The 23,349-nt window shown below is 58.3% G+C and overlaps 1 protein-coding gene and 1 long non-coding RNA gene across 3 annotated transcripts in view; one reads left to right on the top strand and one right to left on the bottom strand.

Annotated features, from left to right (window-relative positions):
* The first annotated feature begins 4,081 nt into the window (after positions 1–4,081).
* Positions 4,082–6,579, top strand: LOC132345373 (uncharacterized). Its single transcript, XR_009494723.1, has 3 exons — positions 4,082–4,298; positions 5,721–5,755; positions 6,031–6,579. It is a non-coding gene; the product is annotated as an uncharacterized lncRNA (long non-coding RNA).
* Positions 5,338–23,349, bottom strand: part of TAFA5 (TAFA chemokine like family member 5) — a 176,851-nt gene continuing 158,839 nt past the window's right edge. The window contains exon 4 of one of the 2 annotated variants that reach the window (XM_024992262.2): positions 5,338–7,458. In XM_024992262.2, the coding sequence (XP_024848030.1) occupies positions 7,450–7,458 (9 nt within the window). In that variant the 3' untranslated portion in view covers positions 5,338–7,449. The remainder of the gene's footprint in view (positions 7,459–23,349) is intronic. The other variant, NM_001077000.3, reaches the window with a different exon arrangement.

Raw genomic sequence — 23,349 nt, 5'->3', positions numbered from 1 at the left:
AGCTCATTCTCTCTGGGTGACTTATGACAGCCAGCCTCCAGCCTTGGGGATGAGATCGGTTCCGTTTTAGGCATTAAATTGATAACTTGACCAAATCGATTTCATTAGCGGCTCTGTCATATCCGCAGTTACTGATGGGCGCTCGGCCCCGGGAGCTGACCACAGCCCTGCGAAAGCGGGAGGAGGCGGCGGCTCCACAGAGCTCGTGGCCTGCGTGGAGACACTCCTTCTGCCAGGACCTGTGCTCATCGCCAGATCTGCCCTCTGCCCCCGGGTCACCTGGGACTGCTCTTGTCTTCGGGGTTCACGGGGCCGAGGCAGTGGGGGCATCCGGTGGGTCCAGGCACCTGCTCGGGTGGGGTGAGGCCCTGGGCCCCTGAGCATCACGGATGCTCCTGTAGGGACAGCGGCCTCCCCGGGCGCACAGCAGATCTGAGCCGCTCCCGGACCGTGTGGGTTCTGGGACTCGGGGCTGTGTTCACTCTCCTGAGTGCTCAGCCCGAGGTCCTCCGGCCTCCTCCCTCCACCTGCCAGGCTGCACAGGGGGCAGGGCCCGCTTCTGTGTCTGTGTCCCGGGCGTCCCGCCCCCTGAGCCAGTCAGATGGTCCCATGGTGGTCTGTGGGTCCCAGCGCGTTAGCTGACCCACAACACGAAGCACAACATGGCGTTTCTGGGATGAGATGGGGCTGGCTCACGGGGCCACGGCCCTGACGTGGGGTGGGATGGTCGGCGTCGCTCAGAAGGGAGCCCAGGCCGTCCGTCTGTCCGGCTCGGTGAGGCCTCGTCCCTCAGAAAGGCCCCGGGAGCCCTCACTGATGGGGCCTGGGGTGGGAGGGCAGCCGGGCCATCCTTGGCATTTGGGGCTGGGCCTGGACGTTCCCACTGGGTCACCTGTCACTCAGGGGCGGGCTTAGCTCTGGGGTTTGCAGCCAACCTCTGCCTGAGAGCTGGCCTTGCCAGGGCCCAGCCAGTGTCAGACTGAGTGTCACCTGGAAAGTGCCTCGGGGCAACCCTCCTCCGCCCTTCTCCCAGGAGTGTTGGGGGCCCAGTGGTGACCACGGGCTCAGCAGGTGTCTCGGTGTCTCCTTGGCAACAGGAGCTTTTCCTTCCTCGTCTCTCTTCCTGCAAGTGAGGCCAGGCTCAAATGGGAGGGCCATGCTGTGGCGGCTTGTGTGGGAGGTACCATCTCCACGCTCAGAGAGGCTCATGACCAAAACACTCCCCTTGACCGGGTCTGGTGCTCGGCCAGCCTGGCGTCGGTATCCCATGTATGACCTCAGCAGGCCCATCTTAGCCAGAGTCCTGCCGGGTCAGTCTCAGGGCACCCACCTTCGCTGACAGGAACCCCAGCCCCACCGTGTCCAGTCCCGGCCTCCATCCACTCTGCTCCTTGGCTGTAAATCCCCAGCCATCCGTCTGCTCTGCTGGGAGTGGAACTTGACCTCCCGACTGTTGCAAAGGTCCTCAGTGGAACCTTCCTGACCGTTTCCACAAGCCTCAGAGTGAAAGTGTTCACTGCTCACTCGTGTCTGACTCTTTGCGACCCCATGGGCTGTAGCCCACCAGGCTCCTCTGTCCACAGGATTTCCCAGACAAGAATCCTGGAGTGGGTTGCCATTCCCTTCTCCGGGGGATCTTCCCAACCCAGGGATCGAACCTCGGTCTCCTGCGTTGCAGGTAGATACTTTACCATCTGAGCCACGAGGGGAGAGTGACTTTTCCTTAGCGCTCGCCCTCTGCGGAGCTGAGGTGCTGTGAGGCGTGGACACCTCCACGTTTGGGTTCCTTTCTCGCCTCCCGGCTCACTCCCGTCTTTACCACGGGACCAGACGGTGCAGCGGGCCTGGACGGCCAACTTCTGGGCTCCTCTTGCCCTGGAATAAAGCCCTCTCCTGGTGAGGGGACCCTAGGGATGAAGGGTCAGCGACACCACAGGCGGGTCCACTGGGTGCCACCCCAGTAGCAGGGGCCCCTGCACCCCCACCAGGAAGGAAGCGGGTTTCCTCCCTGCGGTACTGGCAGAAGGAATAAATGAGGTGACATCTATAAAAGCAAAAAATAAATGTGGTTATTATTTTAAAGCAATTCCATGACCCTGGGAGCAGGAGAAGAAATAAAAGATAATTTAAGATTCAGTGTGTCCCCTAAGGAAGCCAGTGACTAAATGGAGAAGATACACGACCAGGAGACCAGCTGGCCAGCCAGAAGGGTGCACGCGGGTCCTCCAGGGCAGTGAGAGCAGAGAGCCCACCCCCACCTTCAGGAGGGACGCCCGATGCCCAGGCCAGGAAGAGTGGAGGGGTGACGGCCTGTGCGTTGGGTGATCAGGCCCTGCCTTGGCGGTCTGGAGGGTGGCTGAGAGACAGAAGGACAGAGGGGCGTCTGAATCAGGCCAGGGCTGTGAGCTCTGACCTGACCAGTGGAGCTGGGGACGCGGGGCAGCGCCTGTGAAGGTCCGCATGCGGTTCCTGGTAGCTGCTGGGTCCCCTGTCTGCATGACAGGACCCCCGGGGCAGGACACAGGGTGTGAGCAACCTCCGTGGGATGGGGGCGTCTTAGTGGGGAGCAGCCGGCAAGTCCCGGTGCGGGTGAAGAGTGCTGGTGGGCAAACACGGGCATGTGTCCTGGGAGGGCAGGCTGCCGTCCTGAGGTCCTGGAGCTGCACGGAGAGGCCCGGACACCTGTTTCAGCCCCTCTCCTTGTCCCCCGCTCCCCGGGGCCCCTGAGTCCACTTCCTCCCACTCCTGTCTGCCTTCTCTAGCCCCTCCCCGAGCGCCCACCACCCCCATCTCCGCCAGGAGCCCCTTCCACACCCTGGTGTTGCCTCTCCCTGGGCTGGGCTGACCCAGCCACTCAGGGAGCCTCCTGAGCCCTGAAGTGGGTCCTCTCGGTGGCACTCAGGTGCTGTCACAGGTTCTGCTGGGGACACAGGGCCTACTCAGACCAGCAGGACGAGAGGTGGCTCCCACTCTTGCTGAGCCCAGCACTCTGAGAACCTCTGGGAACCTCCTGAGCCTCACCTCCACAGGGGGTTTCAACAGAAGCACACTCGGGTGGGCAACAGCCTCCCTGGCTGATGGTGTGTGACTTGGACTCCTGACCTAGGAAGTGCTCAGCACACAAGGGTGACCATGAAAACAGGCACGTGTACACACACACACACACACACACACACGTGCACACACTCCCTACACAGCATGTACAGTGGTCCTGGTTGGCTGGTTCAGGAACCGACCATGGAGGGCGTGCCTGATCGCTGTAGAGACAGTCACAGAGGGATCCGCTTAAGAAGCCCTGCCCTGCCCCTGACCCGGAACCTCACCTGCCCCCGCAGGCAGGCGCCCCCAGGACCCCCATCACCCGCAGCCTGCTTCACTCCTTCCAGGAGGCGGAGCTGGCTCCGAGAGATGGGGCAGTGTTGGCGGCCCTGACTCAGAGTCACCCCTAAATCAGCACCCACCCTCCTGTTCTCTCAGGCTGCCGGCGCTGGGTCATTCACGTGCTCCTCCTCCTTGCTCTCCAGGAACCCGGTGAGCTCCGCCCAACTCCCTTTACTCCACCAACGGGAAAGCCGAGGCCCAGAGCGCAGGCGCATCTGAGCTGTGCGGGCAGCCGGGACAGGGCCCACGCCCAGACTCCTGCCCCTCCTGACACTCAGCGGGGCGGCCTCCGCAGCCGAGGGTCGTGTCCCTGGGGAGCATGGCCCTCCAGCAAGGCTGTCCTGCAGGGGCTGGAGAGCAGTCCTTCCCCTCCTGGGGACGGTGTCCACGCCTGCCCAGCCTCAGGTCACAACCCGGCTGGGACCGGGCCCCGTGGGGGGAGTGTGTGACTGTCCCCCACACGAGGAGGTGGACCGCACGTCCTTTCCACACCCTGCAGGTGGGCAGCAGGGAGGCCTATCGAATTTGGTGGGTCAGGAAACTGAGGCCAGGAGCTCAAGTTAGAAGAGCCAGACTTGGCCCAGCCTGGAGTGGACAGGGCACAGGGGGCGTGGCCAGGCCAGGGGAGGCGTGCGGGGCAGAGGGCATGTCCAGGGCAGAGGGCGTGTCCGGGAGGAGGGGCGTGGCCGGGTCAGGGGAGGCGTGGCCGGGTCAGGGGAGGCGAGGCGGGGCCAAGGAGACGTTGCTTCCACGCGGAGGGCTTTGCAGTGCGTTCTGGACGCCTAAGTGTCCACACATTATGGAGACGCTCTCGCCGGGCACTCTGGCTTGTGGCGGGAGGGGAGACCCCTGCTGATGGGAAGGCCAGCCTCAGAGAGTTCGGCTGTCGCTGCAGCACACCCGGACCATCCAGACAGGTACACCGGGCTCCGCTTGGAGATCAGGGTCTGCTTTTATGAACCCTGGCGGTTACGAAGCTCTTTCTCTTTCCTCTGGCCTCACGATTCTGTTTTCCCCTGCTATGCCCAGAAGGCTCTGGAACAGCGGCCGTGCCCCTGGCTCTGGGTAGGGGAGGTTACTTTCCTCTGGCAGGCACGCCCCCTGCGCCCTTCCAGCGCATCTCCGTGTGCACAGAGGGAGGAGCCGAGGGCTGGTCGCTCTCCCGGCCACACTGCCCCGCCCTCTTGGCCTCTGATGGCCAAGTCCCCTAGGTGCTTCCTGTGGTGTAGTCCCCGGAAGGTCCTATCTGTCATGGCCGCCCAGGCCGCCCACAGTGTAGGGCACACCTGGGTGCCCTGTGGTGGCAGCTAGGCCTGTGTTCTGTCCTTCTTCCTCCCTCCTGGGATGAGCCCGGCTCTGTGCGGGAGGGCGGGGTCTCCTTCACTCCCTGGAGCGGCTCCAAAGGCCAGTGAAGCCTCCTCAAATCTAGCACAGACCTCGAGATGCCCACGGCCCGCCCGCCAGGCTACAGGTCCCAGAGTTGAAATTTTATCAAGAGCAGTTGCAAGCTGGTGGTCACAGCCTGCCTGATTTGGAACACGCCAATATCTGCTGCTTGGAGGTCCAAGCAGATTCCCCTAGAAAGGGGGGCCTTAGACAAGGGTCTCCTTCTGGAGCCCCGAGCAGGGTTCTGCAGCTGGGCCTGGGGGCATGAGCAGAGCCTGGCTCACAGACCCCGGTGTGGGTGAAGGCAGGTGGCCGTCAGCCTTCCCATGGGCTTGGCCGGGGATGAAGCATTAGCTACCGGTCAGGTGCTGCTCTCCCGCCCAGGGCTGGGCATCAGGGAGCCTCCGTGTGGTCCAGAAATGCCTGGAGGGCTCTCGCCTGCACTTGGTCACGGGGCCCACCTCCTGGGAAGGAGGCCCTGTCACCACCTGTGCCCTGAGCTCTGTCTCTGCCAGCCACACCGGCGAAAGCCCCTCCCAGGACACCGCGGCCAGCGAACAAAAGCCATGCTTATCAAAGGAGTTTCTCTTTATTTTCATAATTTAGCTGAATCAACACAAAATTGAATACTGTAAAACAAGGGGAAAATGCTGCAACATATCAAACTCCCAGTCTCTGCCCTCAGAAGGTGTCTACACCCACTGTTGAAAGAATCAAACTCCCAGTCTCTGCCCTCAGAAGGTGTCTACACCCACTGTTGAAAGAAACAGGCCGGGGGGAGGTGGTGGGGACGCTGGCAGGCAGGGCAGAGGTGCGCTGGGCCGGGGACCCCCCAAGGCCTCCCTCCCCACTCCTGGAGTGACCCCGGGCCGAGGAGCCTGGGGCGGGGCAGCACCCCGCGGCTGCCTCCTCTGTGATGAGAAACGCAAACCCAGCCATCTCTTTCACCCCAGGACAACACGTGCCCGTGAATCTGTGGTGACCGAAGGTAACTAAATACTCATGGACGTTGGGATGGGTCTTAAATAAATGAAGTTTCTCTCCTATCTTTAGTCTATGGGTGGCTGGAACAAGTTCTATATAGATTTTTTATAACTTTTTTTTTTAGTAGCATAGACCTAGCATAACGCTCCTGTTAATTGGACTCTTAGGTAGTATACTTCAGCTGAAACTCAGGAGGATAAAGGGGTCTGGCACAGGGCGGCCGGGGGAAGGTAAACGTAACTGTTCCTTATCCGTGGGCCTGGCGACCCCACCTCGCAGGAGGGACGCGGGAGACGCGGGCTCGGCCCGTCCCCCACTGTCTCCGCCTTCTGGCATGAAGACTGGGATCACGGGGGCATCCGACTGGGAAGACGAGGTCGGCTGCCAACTGCCCTCCAGGTCTGCGAACGTCAGAGGGGTAAGAAAACAGGAAACAAAACTGGTCGGAACAGGCGTGATCCAGGGACTGGACACTCCCAGGACAGAGGCCCAGGAGGCAGGACGATCCAACCCAGACCATGGGAAAGGCCACTGGCCCTTCTGTGTCGCCGACCAGCGTGCCTGTGCCGCCCGGACCTGGCCCTCAGCCCGCTGCCCCCGAGTCCTGCCCCCTCCGCACACTGAGCGCCCCTGTGTCTGGGGGTGCAGGTCCCCAACACCCACCCCAGACCCTTTGGGAGGCCCCTGTCCCGGCCTGCCTCTCAGGGACGGCTGGGGCTGCCACATGAATTGTTAAATAGGATTTTCTACAAATATACAACATATAAAAACTGTTAAATATATAACTTTCGGCTTTGCAAAATACATTTAATGATCTCTTTCAAACAAGTGTTACTTTCGCTTTCTTTAATTTGCTTTCTGGAGCTAAAGGGCGGTCAGATGAGACAGCAGTCATGGGAGACCCAACATGCTCTTGCGGATCCTGGATTGTCCCGCTATCTGAATGGGGCGGCGAGAGGCGCGTCGAACTGGTTAAAACAGAAAGTGATTTTAGTAGGAGAAGGTCCACCTAAGTACAGAGGAGCAGGTGTGCATGGCAGGTTGTGGTCCCCGGCAGGCGTGCCCGTGGGGTCCGCGTGGGGACATCACGGGCCACATGTCCTCCGGTCACGTCCTCTGGCCGCGCGGGGCGGGGGCAAGGCCCACAGTGTTCGTGGGGCGGGGGCCGCCCAGGCACGTCTCTGCCCCCGTGTACCCCCCGGTACACAAACCCAGGGACTCGGATGGTGAGGGCGAGTCCACTTGAAAATAGATTTTGCTCTTTGGTCTATTGAATATACTGAAAGGATAAGAAAATAAAAGCGATTCGGACAGTCTGGGGCTCGAGGAGAGGCCACGTCTGCGTCCGAGACTCAGTCCTCCAAGGACCCGGCGCTGTCCTCCACTCTCGGGCTGGCAGGGCTGCAGCCTCGTCCTCCTCCTTCTCCGAGTCCACGCCGGGAGGGCGGCCAGGCCAGGCTCCAGGGGTGCCCGGCGACACGGCCCCGCGGTGTGTCCCCGGCCCGAGTCCTGGGGGAGGCCAGACAGACTCAGCGCGGGCGGCCGAGGAAGCAGGCTGTCCTTGACGGGCTAGAGAAATGGAGCGTGGGCGGATGGCAGCGGGTAGGTGGTGTCCACGACGGGCCAAGGACCGCGGCCGAGCTGTGGACTCTCCAGGGAGCCGGGGCCGCTCCTGGGGCCCCTCTGGGGCTGTGTTTGTCAGGAGACCTGAGAAGCAGAGAGAGGAGAGCCGTCAGCCTCCACACACACCAAGAGTCCCCGTCGGGAACAGCAGGAGCCCAGGGACCCCGCGAGGTTGGCCTCACCCGGACAATATGCTGGAAAGACACCAGCAGACCTTCTTGAGGACAAAAACTAGTTTTCAGAGCCACACTGGAGGAGAAAGCTATGCTTGTCACAAGAAGTCCCTGGGAACACCCTCTTCCTCCGGGTGGGGCCCTGCCTCCCACCCTTGGCTGTGACAAAGGAACGTGCTGGAACTCTCAGCTGCTGGTGTGAACTGCCTGTCCTCCGCCCTGTGCTGGCCAGGTCCTTGGGTCTGGGCGGCATCGGCCTGTTTCTTTAACCGTGTACACAGCAGGTGCTGCATAATTGCACAGAGGAGAGCGCTGGAAACAAGGGTGCCTCACCCCCACAGAGCCCCTGGCAGGATGCAGAGCTGGGGTGTGCATGCTGGTTGATGGGTGCACAGCCCCCCAGGCAGCACTGGGGCATCTCGGGGACACGACAGAACACGCCAGGTCAGCGCCGTGAGGGGACGGGGTCCCCAGCCTCTGCTCTGCAGCGGGAGCATCACGGGTGAGACAGTGGACACAGGATAGGGGAGGAGGCTTCCCCGGGGTACCCCCGCAGCCTCCTGCCCAGTGTCCACGTCTGCGCCGGGCCCACCCACTCGGCAGGACGGGGCCTCCCAGGGGCTGCAGAAGCAGGGCTGGTGTGGGACCCCAGGGCTGTGGGTGCGTGTCCAGAGTGACAGGAGCCCCGAGGGGAGCTCCATGTGCCACTGGAGAGGGGGATGAGCATGAGAGCGGGCAGCAGGGGAGACGCTTGGAGCCCCTGTGTCTCTGCCGACTGAGGCCCAGCCCAGGAGGGGGTGGGGAGCAGGGCCAGGGTGGGACACATCCTGGGCTCACTGTCCAGACTGGCGCAGGGTGCTGGGGGGTCACTCTCCAGACCGGTGCAGGGTCCTGGGCTTCCTGTCCAGACTGGGGCAGGGTCCTGGGCTCACTGTCCAGACCATTGCAGGGTCCTGGGGGGGTCACTGTCCAGACCGGCACAGGGTCCTGGCGGGGGGTCACTGTCCAGACCAGTGCAGGGTCCTGGTTGCATGTTTCTCCCCATCTGACCAGCTGCCTAGCAGCCCCGGGACCCTGACCCTAATCCACAGCGAGCACCCCTTCCCCAGCTCTCCTGAGTTGGACAGAGGCCCCTGTGTGTGCCATGGTGACCCTCAGCTGCCCAGGACCCCGCAGGCAGCGTCCAGGCCCACCCTCTGCTCCGCTGCCCACAGCCCAGGGCAGCTGCCCCTCCCTGACCTGTCCAGTCACATCCACGACCGAGACCATCCAGCCCGCTCACTCACAGGCTAGCTCGAGGGGCTAACCAAGAAAGGAAGCACTGAGCCCACTTTTTCTACATAGAAAGTTGTATAAATTCTTACTCGTGGATAAATGGGAAAACACTGGAGCATAAAAAGAAAATAAAAGCCCACCCACGTTTCCATACCCGAAGGTAAATATTTTGATAACATTACTGCATTTCCTCTGCACTCTGTAACAGCTCACATGCTCTGTGTTACAGCTATGATGAGGCTGGGGCTTGGCATGAAAGCTCGCGTCGTCCGACGCAGGCCGGCAGCCTGTCCGAGGGGTCGGCGACCCCTGGCCACGTCCATGCTCATGCGCCAACCCCAGGACAGACGGGCAGGGCCCGGGCTGTCTCAGCGTCCCCTCTGAGCCCCGCCTGGGGGGCTACTTCTCATGTCTGCGAGCTCAGACAGCAGAGGCTCCCACGCCCCGTAATTCCACCGAAAAGAGGCAGGGTTTGGTTGAGGATTCGTCTTCACTCCTCGTGCCGGCCAGAGGAGTGGAGCACGCTCACCAGCGGGGTCCCGGCCACGCGCCTGTCTGTGCCAGTTCGTCTGGCCGGGCTCTGCGTTTCTTCCCGATCTGAACAAGGACGCGTGTTTCATCACGGGCAGGCCCGCAAGAGGCCCCGGCACGTGCCCCGTGGGCCTGCCGCCCAGCTTGGTCCACCTGCGGTTCACATCTGTGCCGTGTCGCGGACACCCAGGTTTTCTTTTCTGGGAGGGAAGCAGGGCTGGGAGTCCATTCGGGACGCCCTCATGGCTTAAAGCGACTCAGTCTACACACCGTCCTAGGGCTTGTCCCAGAGGTTCCCCCATCCTCAGGAGGCATCTTCTTTCCCCCACACCCCCGGCCTCTGGCTTTTCCTGACCTTGGGCGGGCAGGTGGGTGGGGCAGGAAGGACACCAGGCCCCTGTCTGCTCCGGCCAGTCCCCCTGACAAGGGCCCAGCCTGGAGACAGAAGCCAGGACGGGTACACGGGGGCCCGTCCAGCTTCCACCCGAGCCCAGAGAACCCCCTTCCGTCTGCGGCAGGGCCCAGGCTGAGTGGGGGAGGGAGGCAGACCCAGAACCACCAGAGATGGTCTGCAGCCAGACCGGCCAGGCGGGGGCTCACAGGTCTGCGGCCTTTGTGGGCAGACGTTGGGCTCAGCGGTCCTGGCCTTGGCCTGACTATCAGGAATGGACAGGCGGCCTGACGTCCTCAGAGGTGGTGTCCGTCTGGGACAAAAGGCCCGGCCCACCCAGAAGCACCCACGGTGGGGACTGCCAGCTGGTCCCGAGGCCCAGTGACCGGGAGAGAGGCTGGGGAGTCGGGTCTGCAGCCCGGGAAGGCGGTCAGGAGCCCGGGGACCGGCTGCGGCGGGGCCGACAGGGCTCGTCTGGCCGCAGAGATGCGTTTCCAGGCGAGGGACTTCATGGCCGAGGCCCGTCTCGGGGGCCCTGCTCAGGGCCCTGCGCTGGTCCTCATGGCGCCGGCTGGCCCCTGCGGGTGGCTGCTCTGCTGGGAAGTGGGTTCTCTGGTTTCCAGCATCCTTCCCTGGGGACAGGCCCCTCGAGACAGTAGGCCAGACCCCCAGGGACCCCTGGGATCTCCTGGCGGGCTGCGCCCACACCTGGGGACCACATGCCTGAGCTCTGGCGGTGACAAACAAGAAGGGAGGCAGACCTGAGCTGGGGGTCTCAGCCCCAGGGCCCCTGCCTCCACCTGCTCAGGGACAAGCGGAGTCAGCGACCGGGACCCCAGGCTTGGCGGGACTGTGGGCTCCATTCCGCCAGGAGCTCGGGCAGCTGTCTGTCTGTCTCTGGAGGGGGGCATCCGGCCTGGCGTCCCCTCCGCGTCTATGCACCTGGGGGTTGTTCTGAGCTGGCGTTGTGGACCCGCTCGCATTCCCGTCCAGGTGAGTCTCTCCCACCAGCCGGGGAAGCACGTGTTCTGAGGTGATGAGTTGGTTTTTCTCGGTGTTTGGAGCCTATAAAGCTTTGTTCACAAAACACAGGGACACTCTCCAGCTCCAGGAGTCCATGGAGCTGTGTTACTGGTTCCTCTGAAAGTTCCCACTGCCTTCTAGGTCTGGATGAATCTTCTGTTCAGGAAGCTTGAGGTTCTGATTTGAACGCCCTGAGCAAGAGGTCTTGAACAGCAGAGACACGGAAAACATGGGGCCACAAGATGACGGTGGCCTGCGTGAGGTGGCTTGACCACGAAGCCTGTTACTGCGGAGAAGCTTCTGGAAAGGCTGAGCATCGTCCCCTCCACACCCAGCCAGTCGTGTGACTGAAGCTCTAGGACTGTTTCTTGACCTCACACGTGAGGAGTGCTGTTAACTGAGCCCTGAACCCAGAAGGTCCCAGATGCGCGAGGAGGGAGGGACATACTCATTCCCAGAGGGGCGCAGATGCTCAGATGTGGCCCCCTCTGCCCAGGCGTGAGGGAGGCAGCCACCTGGAGACCCAAGTCCTGGTGAAAACTCACAGCTGCGGCTGGTACCTGGGGCAGACAGGGCGGAGACGGGACACAGCAAATGGTGGGGCTGCAGACAGAGGCCAGGGCAGCCCGCGGCCCGGGGACGCCTGGCATGAGACAGCGGGGCCCCCTCCTCGCCTGCCCCTTGGGGACCAGTCTGGCTGCCCTGATCACAGCTACTGGTCACCGCAGCTGCCTCCACAGCTGTCTGTCCCCACCCCACCTGCACCCCCCTCTGCCTCCCTCAGGGGCTGCTGGACACCAGGAAGGTGACAGCCATGCCGCCTCCTGATATTCAGGGTTCCCAGGGGGCAGGGAATGAAGGGCTTCGTCCCCTGGAGCCCACAGCCCCTAACGGTCACACGAAATGCCCCCGACCAGCGGGGACACCAGTGATGACACGCAGTAGGCACGGCCCGTGCCTGGGAATCCGTCCTGGAGGCTGCAGGCTGTGGTGGTCTTGTGGGACCTCGTTGAGCCGGTTCTGAAGGGCCAGGCCTCCACGATGCCCCTGACGAGAGAGGCCAGGGAGGGGAGGCAGTCGGGCGGGGGCGGGGGACGCCTGGGCGGGCAGCTCTGTCCCTGCCCCGCAGCCTCAGCACACTGCCCTCGTGCCTACGAAGCGGTGTGGGGTGGCCACCTGTCCTGTGGCAAGGGACACTGACAGCCGCTGTGCACATCACGTCCCCAGGGCACCCCCAGGCCCGGGTCTGGGGCCCCAGCAGATGGGGAGAAGCTGAGTCTGATCTCAGGGCCATCTCTCCGGCTACCCTCACACTTTGGCCCTTGGCGAGGACTCAGGTGACCACGCCTGCCCTCCCGGGCTCAGCACCAGCCGTGGGTCTCCCCTCCTGGGGTCTCTGGCTAACAAAGCTGCTGCGTGGCCTCAATCACCCCGAGCCACTGGCCTTCCAAGGCCGGAGAAGGCAGGCCCCACCTCTGGCCGGGCTGGTCAAGAACCGGCAAAGGATGGGAGGGCAGCCGGCACCCAGCCCGAGGCGGGAATGCGAATGAACTGGACAGTCAGCTCGTCTGGGTCTCAGTGGCCTTCCCCTGGCAAAGCAGACCCTGCGTGTTGAGGAGAGGAGCTGATTCAGCACCTGCTCACCAGGGCGAGGATGCTGCACCGGTCACAGTGGAACCGGCCCTCGGGGGACAAGCGACGTGAGTGTGTGAGTGTGTGTGTGTATTTGTGTGTGAAACGCCGCGAGGGGCTGAGTGCTGGCGTGGGCGTTCCACTGGAACAACGAGACGGAGAAGACTCGAGAGCCAGCGCTTGTAACACACCAGGAGCTCCTGGGGCCACCGCAGACCTCTCTCCCCGCGTCGGTCCTGCAGGCCCGTCTCCCCAGCAGGCGGTGAGTGCCTGGCCTCAGGCAGAGGGAGGCGGCAGAGAGAGACCTCCACTCCGCCCCGGGGAGGCTGGGACCCCCGCAACATCCTGCTCAGCTACTGCCCAGCTCTTGCAGGGGTGCACCGCCTGGACAGGGCCCCCAGGCTGAGACGGCAGGCGGGTCCCCGCCCCAGCCCCCTCCAGCTCCGTACTGGGCAGTCCTTGACCTCCCCACCCACTCAGCTGCCCCTGGAAGGGCCGGCTCGGCTTTTCCAAAGGGGGTCTGACAACACTGGCCTCTGGTCTGTCTGCTCTGTCCCTGGGCACCGGCAGACTCTGAAGTCCCTTCTGCCCCCGCTCCCCGCCGGCTCCACCAACACCAGCAATGAAAGCCCGGCTGATTTGGCCAACCATCGCTCCCAGCCGCCCCACCGTCCCGAAGTCCCAGCAATTCTGGAGATGACAGGGCATGGCGGGGGGTCCTCCGAGGGGCATCAGGCAGTTTCCCTGACGCCTGGTCATCCACAGTGTGCGGGGCCCCGCGTGCCCGGGGAGCTCAGGGGGGAACCCCGACCCTGCTCTGCCTGCCACGTCCGCTTTCAGTGGGTGGGGAGTCACTTCTGGACGCAGGCCGCGTCCTCAGGGGGACACGTGTCAGCAGAGGGTGCGGTGGCCCCACCAGGCGGCTGTCAGTCAGAGGAGCCTGGGGAGCAGGCCGAGGATCCGGCCAAACACTTTCTGGCTCAAATACCCATCCACGTCCATCTGTTAAAAGGAGCTTCACTGAGGGACAGCTCACAGCCGAGGTGCCCTTCGACGGGGTCAAGTCTGCGGTTTGGTCTGTTCAGAGCCGGGAAGCCATCACCATGGTCAACTTGGAACACTTGCCAACATTCCCCAGAGTACACCCGTCAGCAGTGACCCCCACGCCCATCCCATCCCGGAGAGCCCCCAGGAAAGGGGTTCTGCGTCACGGGGTGGATGTATCTAACTTTCTGAGCAACTGCCAGCCCGCTGTCCAAAGGCGCTGACACGTGCACCTCTCTCGATGACGCACCGCCCAGCACTTTCCAGCACTTTCCGGAAAGACTGGCAAATTCACACGCCTCCCAGCGTCCTTTGTGAGGCTTCAGAGTGAAGCTAAAGGAGATGGGACCCAGCCCGGGAGCCCTGGGAGCCGCGCCGTCTGCGCTGTGACCCCTGATGGAGAACTTCTCGTCACACGTCCCATCCACATTTCACGCTTTAGGAAGTTTCTGCCCCGAGCTGCGATCCTCCCCGTCTGCCTGCTGCCCGCTCCTGGGCTGGGAACCAGTCCCCTTCCATGGGCCTCGGTCCTCATGGAGGGGAGCTTGACTTTCAGAAGCTCGGGGTATGGGGGCTGCCCCTGAGGATGGCCCAGTGCCGGCCTCCTGGTCACCGGGAGACCTGTAGAGGCCTCGGCTGTAAAGCAGGGTGACGACAGCCCACGGCGACCACTGGCCTGGACGGGTGACCTGTAGAGGCCTCGGCTGTAAAGCAGGGTGACGACAGCCCACGGCGACCACTGGCCTGGACGGGTGACCTGTAGAGGCCTCGGCTGTAAAGCAGGGTGACGACAGCCCATGGCGACCACTGGCCTGGACGGGGGCCCTGGGCATGTGCTCAGAACAGCGCCGGGGGGTGTCTGCCATCACTGCTGGTCACTGATCGTGTTCAGGCTGCTGGGCCTTCAGTGTCCTTCTTCCTCCTGAACTCAAATGCCCCCCGGACTCGTCTCCAGCCCCTTCATGGTTTCCGGTGTCTTAGTCCGTAACCCATAGGAAATTTAATTTGGGATGAGGGGTGAGGTAAGGATCCCACTCGAATCTCCCCCAAATACAAAGCGGGTGTTCTCAGCATCCGTGTCATGGGCCGCCCCTTCCCCCTCGCTCCCCTGTCCATGGTACCAACATCTGGATTCGTGTCGGCCACGTGGTCTGGTCCTCAGATCAGAAAGAGCATCGGAAGAGTGAACGTCTTCGTGGGTGGTAACTGGATCCTGGGAACTTCATGAAGCAGGGTCCGCTATGGACTCAGGAGGTGGGTGGGTGGCAGAACCAGGTTGCAGCCACACTGCCCAGCGCTGATCCCCTCACAAAGCTTCTTTACCCCCATGTCGCTCCTCAGCGGGAGGTGGACACTGGGGCATGTCCCAGAGTCCCATTCCACACTGTGGCTGAGTCCCACCCGACAGGAGGCCTGAAATCACTCTGTAACGTTCCAGAAAAGTCTCATCGGAGATTTGATTGAAATTGTATTAAATCCAAACATCAAGTTTGAAAGGACAACGTCATAATATTTAGACAATCCCTACCTTATCAAAGTGTGTGACGCCTTTCTATTCATCTCTGCAAGTCTTTGTAAGTTTCCCATGGGGAGGCTTTGTCATGATCTTTATAGGTGCTTTTTCTTACTGGAGTTATTCCCAGCTATTTTATGTTTGCTCCTGCCATTAATGCAGCTCTCCTCTCTTTCACTTTCATTTCTTTATTAACTGTAATGAAACCGTTATGCTTTCTACACATAGCTGCCTGGAGGTAAGAACACAAAGGCTTTTTTCCAGTCTCTCCTCCATGAGCCAGTGGGCATGTTTTTCCTTAAAGCTGCCTACACACCTCACCTCCTGTTTTCACCTCCTAAATGACCCATGTTTAAGCGACTGCTGACTCTGTGCCCCAGGCCTCAGGACTGTTGAGCCTTTATCAGTCTAGTCTGGGACTGGCAAACTCATGCTACCAGGGGCCAGTTCGTGTACATTTTCAACTTTGCAGGTTGTAAGGTCTCTCTGCAAAGACTCAGCTTTGCCATTGCAGTGTGAACACATCCCTAGATGATATATAGGTGAATAAACCAGGCTGTGTACCAATAAAACTTTATTTACAAAAACAGGTAGGGGGCCAGATTTGACCAGCAGGTGGTAGTCAGCTGACCTCTGATCTAGACCAGAGCTTGCTCCTGTCTATGACAGTTTACAGTTGAACACAAGTAGAGAAACTTCCATGTTCCTCATTGGTCTAATTTAACAAATTCTTTAATTCATTTTCAAGGCATTCAGGTGATCCTCCAGAATTTAGGAAGTACCTGTTTACTTTCTGTAGGTAATAGTGATTGCATTTTCTCATATCAAATAGTTTTGTGAGTGCCTTTGCCAGAACTTCCAAAAAGTAATCAGTCCTGGGGGGCTGTAGGCCAGCCTCACGACAGCCACTGGCCCTCGGCCCAGGAGGGCCAGGGTGGGGTCTGCGTGTAGTGCAACGTCAGCCCTGGCTCCAGGGGGACACCGGGTTCTGGGAGGACCCACCTTCTCCTCCAGGTTAGCCTGGAGGGCTGCAAACATCGCTCCTGTGATATTTTTTCTGAGGAATAAATACAGGGTTTGACTGCTGTCTTTTTCCGCATCTTCTGAATTAGAACACGTGTTATATTTGATCTCCTGACAGATCTTGTCCTACCTGATTCTGAAATATTAAAGTGTATTTGCATCTCATATCAATCTACTGTGTGGGGGACTGTCCTGGGTTCTTTTGAAGGCCTGCAGAAATCAGCAGGCTGTCATTGTATGTGAGTGCCAGCATAAGATCACCCAATCACCACTCACACCAGGGGAGGGATCCCCTGAGAAGCATGTGCACCCTGAAAACAGTGCTGACTCCCAGAGGGCCCCGGGCATTGGCTGAAGGAGCTCAGTGCTTGGCAGGGCACACAGCCCTCATCACAGACTCAAACCTCTCTACCGAACAAAAGGACTCTCTGCAAACTTTAACTGTGGGGACCTTCCTGGCATCAGGGTTTCACCAGCCCCTAAAATGAACAGGGTCATTCACTGCATTTTCCAATTTGGGGAAGAGACACCTGTGTGCAGAACGCTTCCAAGAACGTGCCAGTTAAAACATCTGGAACTTTTACTGGAAAACATTAACATTGCCTACTTCTTTGGTTATAATTCCCCCTGCCCCCAGAATATGATATATTTAATCAGATTTCCATGTGTCGTGATCAGGGGCCCAGCTCTGCACACGCTCCTGAATAATTTGAGGCCACATTACAGGCTGATTTTTCTTTCTCCCTTTCAGGTTTATGCTCTAACTTTTAAAAAACCTACACATGACAGAAGTAAAATGCATTTGTATAGTTTTTCCAGAGATGCAACGATCAATTCCCTGTCTTTAAAAAAAAAATCATTAATATTTCTTTTTCATCTTCACAGCTTTTCTCCTCTCGTTTTGAAGGTGGCTTTTTCTATAGCTTGGGTTCTTCATTTTTGTTCTGAGTTAAAAATAAAGTTATTTAAGCCATAGTGTATTGACGAGTCCATCTTTCCCTGTGCCCACAGGTGCACTGTGCTGTTCTCATCACATCCGAAATGAGATTTAACAATAGCTCAGATGTGTACACTGTATCGTCCAGTAAGTGCCAGCCCCACAAAATGCTGTTCATGTTCTACCTGTCTCAACCCTTACAGCAGCCCTGGTGGGGCTCCCCTGGTGGCTCAGATGGTAAAGAATCTGCCTGCAGTGCAGGAGACCCTGGTGCAATCCCTGGGTCAGGAAGATTCCTTGCAGGAGGGCATGGCCACCCACTCCAGTTTTCTTGCCTGGAGAATCCCATGGACAGAGGAGCCTGGTGGGCTATCAGGAGTCCCCAAAGAATTGGACACAACTGAGCGACCAACACTTTCACACTTTCAGAGCAGCCCTAGGAATCAGGGAATAGCATTTTGCCCATTTTTATAGATGCAGAAATGGAAACGCAGAGAGCAAGGCCATGCACTCTGAGTTAAGCAGATCAGGCTGCTCTGACAGGGAATCAAGCGGGAAGATTGATCTCACATGCACAAAACTCATGGGCGGGGCTTCGTGTTTTATTTCATCCTTGACCAACAAATTATAGGAAGGCCCTGGTTGCTCGGATTATGATTATTTTGAGAGGTATGGTTTCAAATATATGGTATCATGATTGGAAAAGAAGGCTGGCACATTCCTCCTTTTCAGTTCAGTTCAGTTGCTCAGTCGTGTCCGACTCTCTGTGACCCCATGAACCGTAGCACGCCAGGCCTCCCTGTCCATCACAAACTCTGGAGCTTGCTCAAACCCATGTCCATCGAGTCAGTGATGCCATCCAACCATCTCATCCTCTGTCGTCCCCTTCTACTCCAGCCTTCAATCATTCCCAGCATCAGGGTCTTTTTAAATGAGTCAGCTCTTTGCCTCAGGTGGCCAAAGTATTGAAGTTTCAGCTTCAACATCAGTCCTTCCAAAGAACACCCAGGACTGATCTCCTTTAGGATGGACTGGTTGGATTTCCTTGCAGTCCAAGGGACTCTCAAGAGTCTTCTCCAACACCACAGTTCAAAAGCATCAATTCTTCAGCACTCAGCTTTCTTTATAGTCCAACTCTCACATCCATACATAACTACTGCAAAAACCATAGCCTTGACTAGACGGACCTTTGTTGGCAAAGTAATGTCTCTGCTTTTTAATATGCTCTCTAGGTTGGTCATAACTTCTTCCAAGGAGCTAGTATCTTTTAATTTCATGGCTGCAGTCACCATCTGCAGTGATTTTGGAGCCCCCCAAAAATAAAGTCAGCCACTGTGTCCACTGTTTCTCCATCTGTTTGTCATGAAGTGATGGGACCAGATGCCATGATCTTTGTTTTCTGAATGTTGAGCTTTAAGCCAACTTTTTCACTCTCCTCTTTCACTTTCATCAAGAGGTTCTTTAGTTCTTTACTTTTTGCCATAAGGGTGGTGTCATCTGCATATCTGAGGTTATTGACATTTCTCCCAGCAATCTTGATTCCAGCTTGTGCTTCATCCAGCCCAGCATTTCTCATGATTTTGCTTTCTATAAACTTATGTTAATCAGTACATAAAGGTTTCTGTGACACTTCCACTAGTTTGAACTGTAGTGAATCATTTTGTGTCAGTAATCGTGTGCACATATATATCAATATATAGCACCACACTGTTCCACTTTAATCATTTTACCTGGACTTACCAGATGGCTCAGACAGTAAAGACCCTGCCGGCAATGCAGGAGACCAAGGTTCGACGCCTGGATGGGGAAGATTCCTGGAGAAGAGAATGGCTACCCACTCCAGTATTCTTGCTTGGAGAATTCCATGGAGAGAGGAGCCTGGCAGGCTACAGTCCATGAAGTCACAAGAGTCAGACCCGACTGAGTGACTAGCACACTTTTACCTACTGATTTCTCTTCCACGTCATTTGCCTCGTATCTTTATTATTTGCTTTTAAACTTCTGTTTGTAGGAGTGCCCCGAGAACGCAACACACGTTTGACTCTTAAAAACACCCTGCTTAGTCTGTGCTTTTTGGCAGCAGAGACTAACCCGTTCACACTTATTGTCGCCGCTGATGCTGCGGTTCTGTCCTGAGCAGCAGGTTCCACAGCCTCTCTTTCTGCTCCGTTCGAGGTTCTTTTCCTCACACACAGGCTTACTTGCTTTCCTTCCACGCCGGTTTAGAAGAAATCATGTTCTTGTTTCTACTAGGGGTGGCCTTTACGTTAGTCCAGTGCACTTTTAATGACTAAGCCATTTCCTTAGTGATGGCTGTTCCTTCTTCCCACAAAGAGACACTCAGTGACTTTTCCTCTGCAGCCGCCCCCCTGCAGCTCTGTTAAATTAATCAGAAGTCACAAATCAGTTTATTATTACACAAAAATGTTCTCCACCATACATGGAGTGCATTGAGTAATAGTGTTGTCAAGTTTGTGTTCAGCTGTGTAACCGCCATCATAGGAATGATTTACATCTAAGCGCTGTGTGGTTAATTGGCATCCAGTCACCAGTGACCTTACCTATGACCTTTACAGTCATCAGCCACTCATTCATATTTCTTTGATGGCTCCAGGGCCTCTTTTATTGACTCTTTCAGGAAAGGTATGTGAGTGGCACACTTTCTAAATTCTTGCAAATTTAAAACTGTCCTTTTCATTTTGTCCAAAACCACAATCAGAGATAGAACTGAACTCACAAGTAAAGGGGGCCACAGAGGATGAGATGGCGGGAGGGCATCACCGACTCCATGGACGTGAGTTTGAGCAAACTCTGGGAGACAGTGAAGGACAGGGAGGCCTGGCGAGCTGCAGTCCACGGGGTTGCAGAGAGTCGGACATGACTCAGCGACTGAACGACAACAGAGACAAAGCTGTTTTTCGACAAAACCCTGGAGATGGTGCTGCTCTTCTCTCTGGTGCTGGGTCTCACAGTTCGCAGGCAGCTTCTCTGTGCCTGTGGAGGGAGGTCCATGGGCTTCTCCTACTGCTTTTGCTTTTTTCTCCAATCCAACCTGGGAGATTAGAGAGTTTCCCTTCATTCTGCCAAGTCCAGATACTGCTGTGGACGGCCGAGTTCCGGAGGCTTTTGCTCTGCCTTAACTGGGGGCTCCCCTGGCTCCGCAAAGCTTCTTGAGAACCCTCTCTTCTCACCTTCAGCTGGCCTTCTTCTCACCATGTGGCTTCCCCCAGTGGCATCCACTTCCACATTCTCTTTGGCTTAATTTCCTGCATCTCCTATGAAGCGTCGCTTGGTTTAAGGTCGGTCCACGCTCCTGCGCTGATCCTCTGCAGCGACACCTCTGCCATCTGCAGCTTCTGTACGCATCTCAGTCCGCTCTGGTCCATGCTCCTGCGCTGATCCTCTGCAGCAACGCCTCTGCCATCTGCAGCTTCTGTACGCATCTCAGTCCGCTCTGATGTCTTGGGCCCCTTTGTGTTCAGCCGCTACTTAGTCCTGCAAACTTTTGGGTGCTTGCCTGCATTTCATCCCAGGCTGCCATTTCCTCCAGGCTCTTTGCTTCTGGGTCACAGAGGTCACAGCCTCTTGTATCTGTTTGATGCCAACAAGCAGATGGTTCCCAGAAGCCTCACATTTACTGCAGAGCCTATTTCCAGAGCTAATCTGCCTTTAAGTCTCCAGAAAGCATTCCCTTCCACAGAGAGCTGGCGTTCTTTTACAGCCTTCTGTTTATATTTTAGATGTGATGCTTTTAAGATTCCTTTTTGAACAGGCAGCGGCTGATCCCACCTGGGAATGTGTCAGCAGGCTTGGGATGAGCAAGTTTGATTCTCTTAATTCTTGGGGCTGTGGGAGGCCCTGCCTGCCCCAGGCTGGCCTGGAAGGTTGGGGCGATGTGCAGAGACCCCGAATCTTCATTGCTCCCGGGGGGGCCTGTTCCCATCTGGGAGGTCAGGTTTTCTGTCTAAACGGCAGACTTTGAGAAGGAAGGATGAAGGGAACATCACAGCCTTGGTGTGCTGGGCAGGCTTCTCTTGCCCCAGGCAGCAGGCTCTTCTGGCTCACTGCCCCTTCCAGGGGCTCACCTGCACGCTGGCACCCTCTATTCCTGCTGCCGGAGCCGTGTACTCACAGAGTGCAGCTTCCCCATCCCCATCCCCGCCCCTGGTGGGCAGGCTCCACCTCTGCCCGCTTGTTTTGTGACCACGGCAGGGTCTCTAGGTCCAAGGTGAGGTCCAAGCATGAGGAAGGGACCCCAGGCTCCATATCTGGGGGTGGCCTTCTCCTCCGTTATCTCCCTTTCCCCACACCCCAGGACCTGTGAGGTGGAACGGGGGCATGCTCCCCTCCCACAGCTGAGGAAGCTGAGGCTCACGGAGGGGAAAGTGGCTCCTGCAAGGCTGCCTGTGCATCACACCTGTCACGCCTGCAGGCGGAGGGTTGGGGGACGGGCCTGTCTGGGCATGGCCCCTTAACAGGACTGGACAGAACAGAGGGGCTCGGGAGGTGTGATCCCACACGGGTCCAGGTGAGCCTGAGCTCACGCTCTGGCTCAGGGGATGACGGGGGGCGAGAAGACCCGGGTACAGGACGGCGGGGATGGCAATGGCAGCCGTGGTACCGGCCCAGCAGCCACGTCACCCAGTGGGTCTGTTCAATGCGGAGCTGACGTTTAAAGTGATCTAGATTGAGACACAAATCCTTCTTTTTCATTTTTCAAGAGTGATCTTTAACAAACGTCTGTGCCAAATGTTGTATTTCACGCCCACTGCAGCACCCAGAAGCCATCAGAGCTGCCACGTGGGTGGCGGGGCCAGGCAGGGGACGGGGGTCACACCTGGCCGCAGCAAGAGGGCAGAGCAGGAAGACATGACCACAGGGAGGGGTTTGGGGCGACTAGATGCCGGGCACGAGGGTCAGGCTGGGGCAGGCAGAGCGGATGCCAGGAGCCTGGCATTCTGCATCGGAACCAGAGCTGCGCCGGGTTAGGAAGAAGGTCACCACCCTGATGACTTCTGCTGTGCTCATGCTGACTTAACTTCTGTCTTGAATGTATGATCTGACTTTTCACAGAACAGTAAAGAAGGATCAGGCTTACCTTTGTCTTTTATGAAAAAATAAATCACCAGGCGATGAAACGCCATGTGTAAGATTACAAGGACATCGTAAACCAGCAGGAAAAAGCCGTGTTTTCGATGACTTCGCCAGGATTTCTGCCCAATTAGTTCATGAAACATGGAATCAACAAACAGTATTAACTCAAGCAGCTCTTCTGGGAACTGGGGATGACTCTGAACTTCATCCATCCTTATCAAAAGCTCACGTGGACAAGATGGGAACTCGTGTGCTTGCAGGACCTCAGGGGCACTCCTGACCAGGGCAGAGGGCCAGGGGGAGGTGGAAGGCCCTGGGCAGCTGTGGCCAGCGTGCAGGCTGGCTGAAATGGGCAGTGTGCTGGGAGTGATGCCTGCTCACTCTAGAACCGCTGTCCCGATCATCAGGAGGGCTCTCTGCAGGTTCCTCTGTGGGGACACACGCCCTCAGGCTTCCCTAAGGCTCCTAGAGGTCTGCGACTCTTTGGAATTCTCAGATCCCCGCCCCCACATCCGTCTGAGCGGTGGGACTTGGGTACCTGGCCAGTGCCCGCTGCCCCCTACCCCGCCCCAGGTTCTACAGACAGTATTCTCATCCGTTTGGTCAGCAGCCACTTGACCTCACCTTCCAAGCACCGGGCATCCCCACAGCCCCTGAAGCAGCCCCTCCAGGGATTCCTGAGGGGTGCCTGCTGACGCCCTGAGATCCAGGGGCTGAGTGCTGTGCCCCAGCGTCCAAGACAGAGCTGACAGGGCCGGAGGGCAGGGGAGGGGGGAGGGCAGGAGGCACTGGGGATACTGGGACTGATCACGTGACCCAGCGGCCCGTGTGGTGCGAGGGGAGGGCCCCCCGGGGCCGGCTGAGCGGGCAGAGCTCAGCTGACCCCGACCCTGGCCCACTGCTCTCTCGCGGAGCCTGTTAGCCTGTTAGCTCCGTGGGGTCAGGAGCACCCAGCCCCACGCAGTGGCCCGTCCAGCGCCCACTGGCTCTTTCCACTGGACACGCTTCCTCCCGTTTCAATCCTCACCACTGAAGTATTTAAAATCGAAGAACTGTTCTGAAGAACACAGAGGCTCGCGGCACAATTACGGTAAAGAGCCCCCGCAGGAAACGCCCCCCGTCTCAGAGCGGGCCAGGAGCGCCCAGGAAACGCTGTGGCTCGGTCAGACCTGCTTTCCGGCTCGGAGCGCGTCTCCGCAGAGGACGTGAAGGGTGTCAGTGCTCACGGCGCGGTGGTGCTGGGCCGCCACCTACGTTGGTGTTTATACACGGAATCTATTAAAATGCCCCGCTATTATCGCTGTGATGAATAGCAGTGATTCGAATGAACACAAAATGG

The sequence above is a fragment of the Bos taurus genome, chromosome 5 (assembly GCF_002263795.3).
Source record: "Bos taurus isolate L1 Dominette 01449 registration number 42190680 breed Hereford chromosome 5, ARS-UCD2.0, whole genome shotgun sequence".
Classification (NCBI taxonomy): domain Eukaryota; kingdom Metazoa; phylum Chordata; class Mammalia; order Artiodactyla; family Bovidae; genus Bos; species Bos taurus.
The sequence above is the reverse complement of the archived record's forward strand: the minus strand, read 5'-3'. Positions and strand labels throughout refer to the sequence as shown.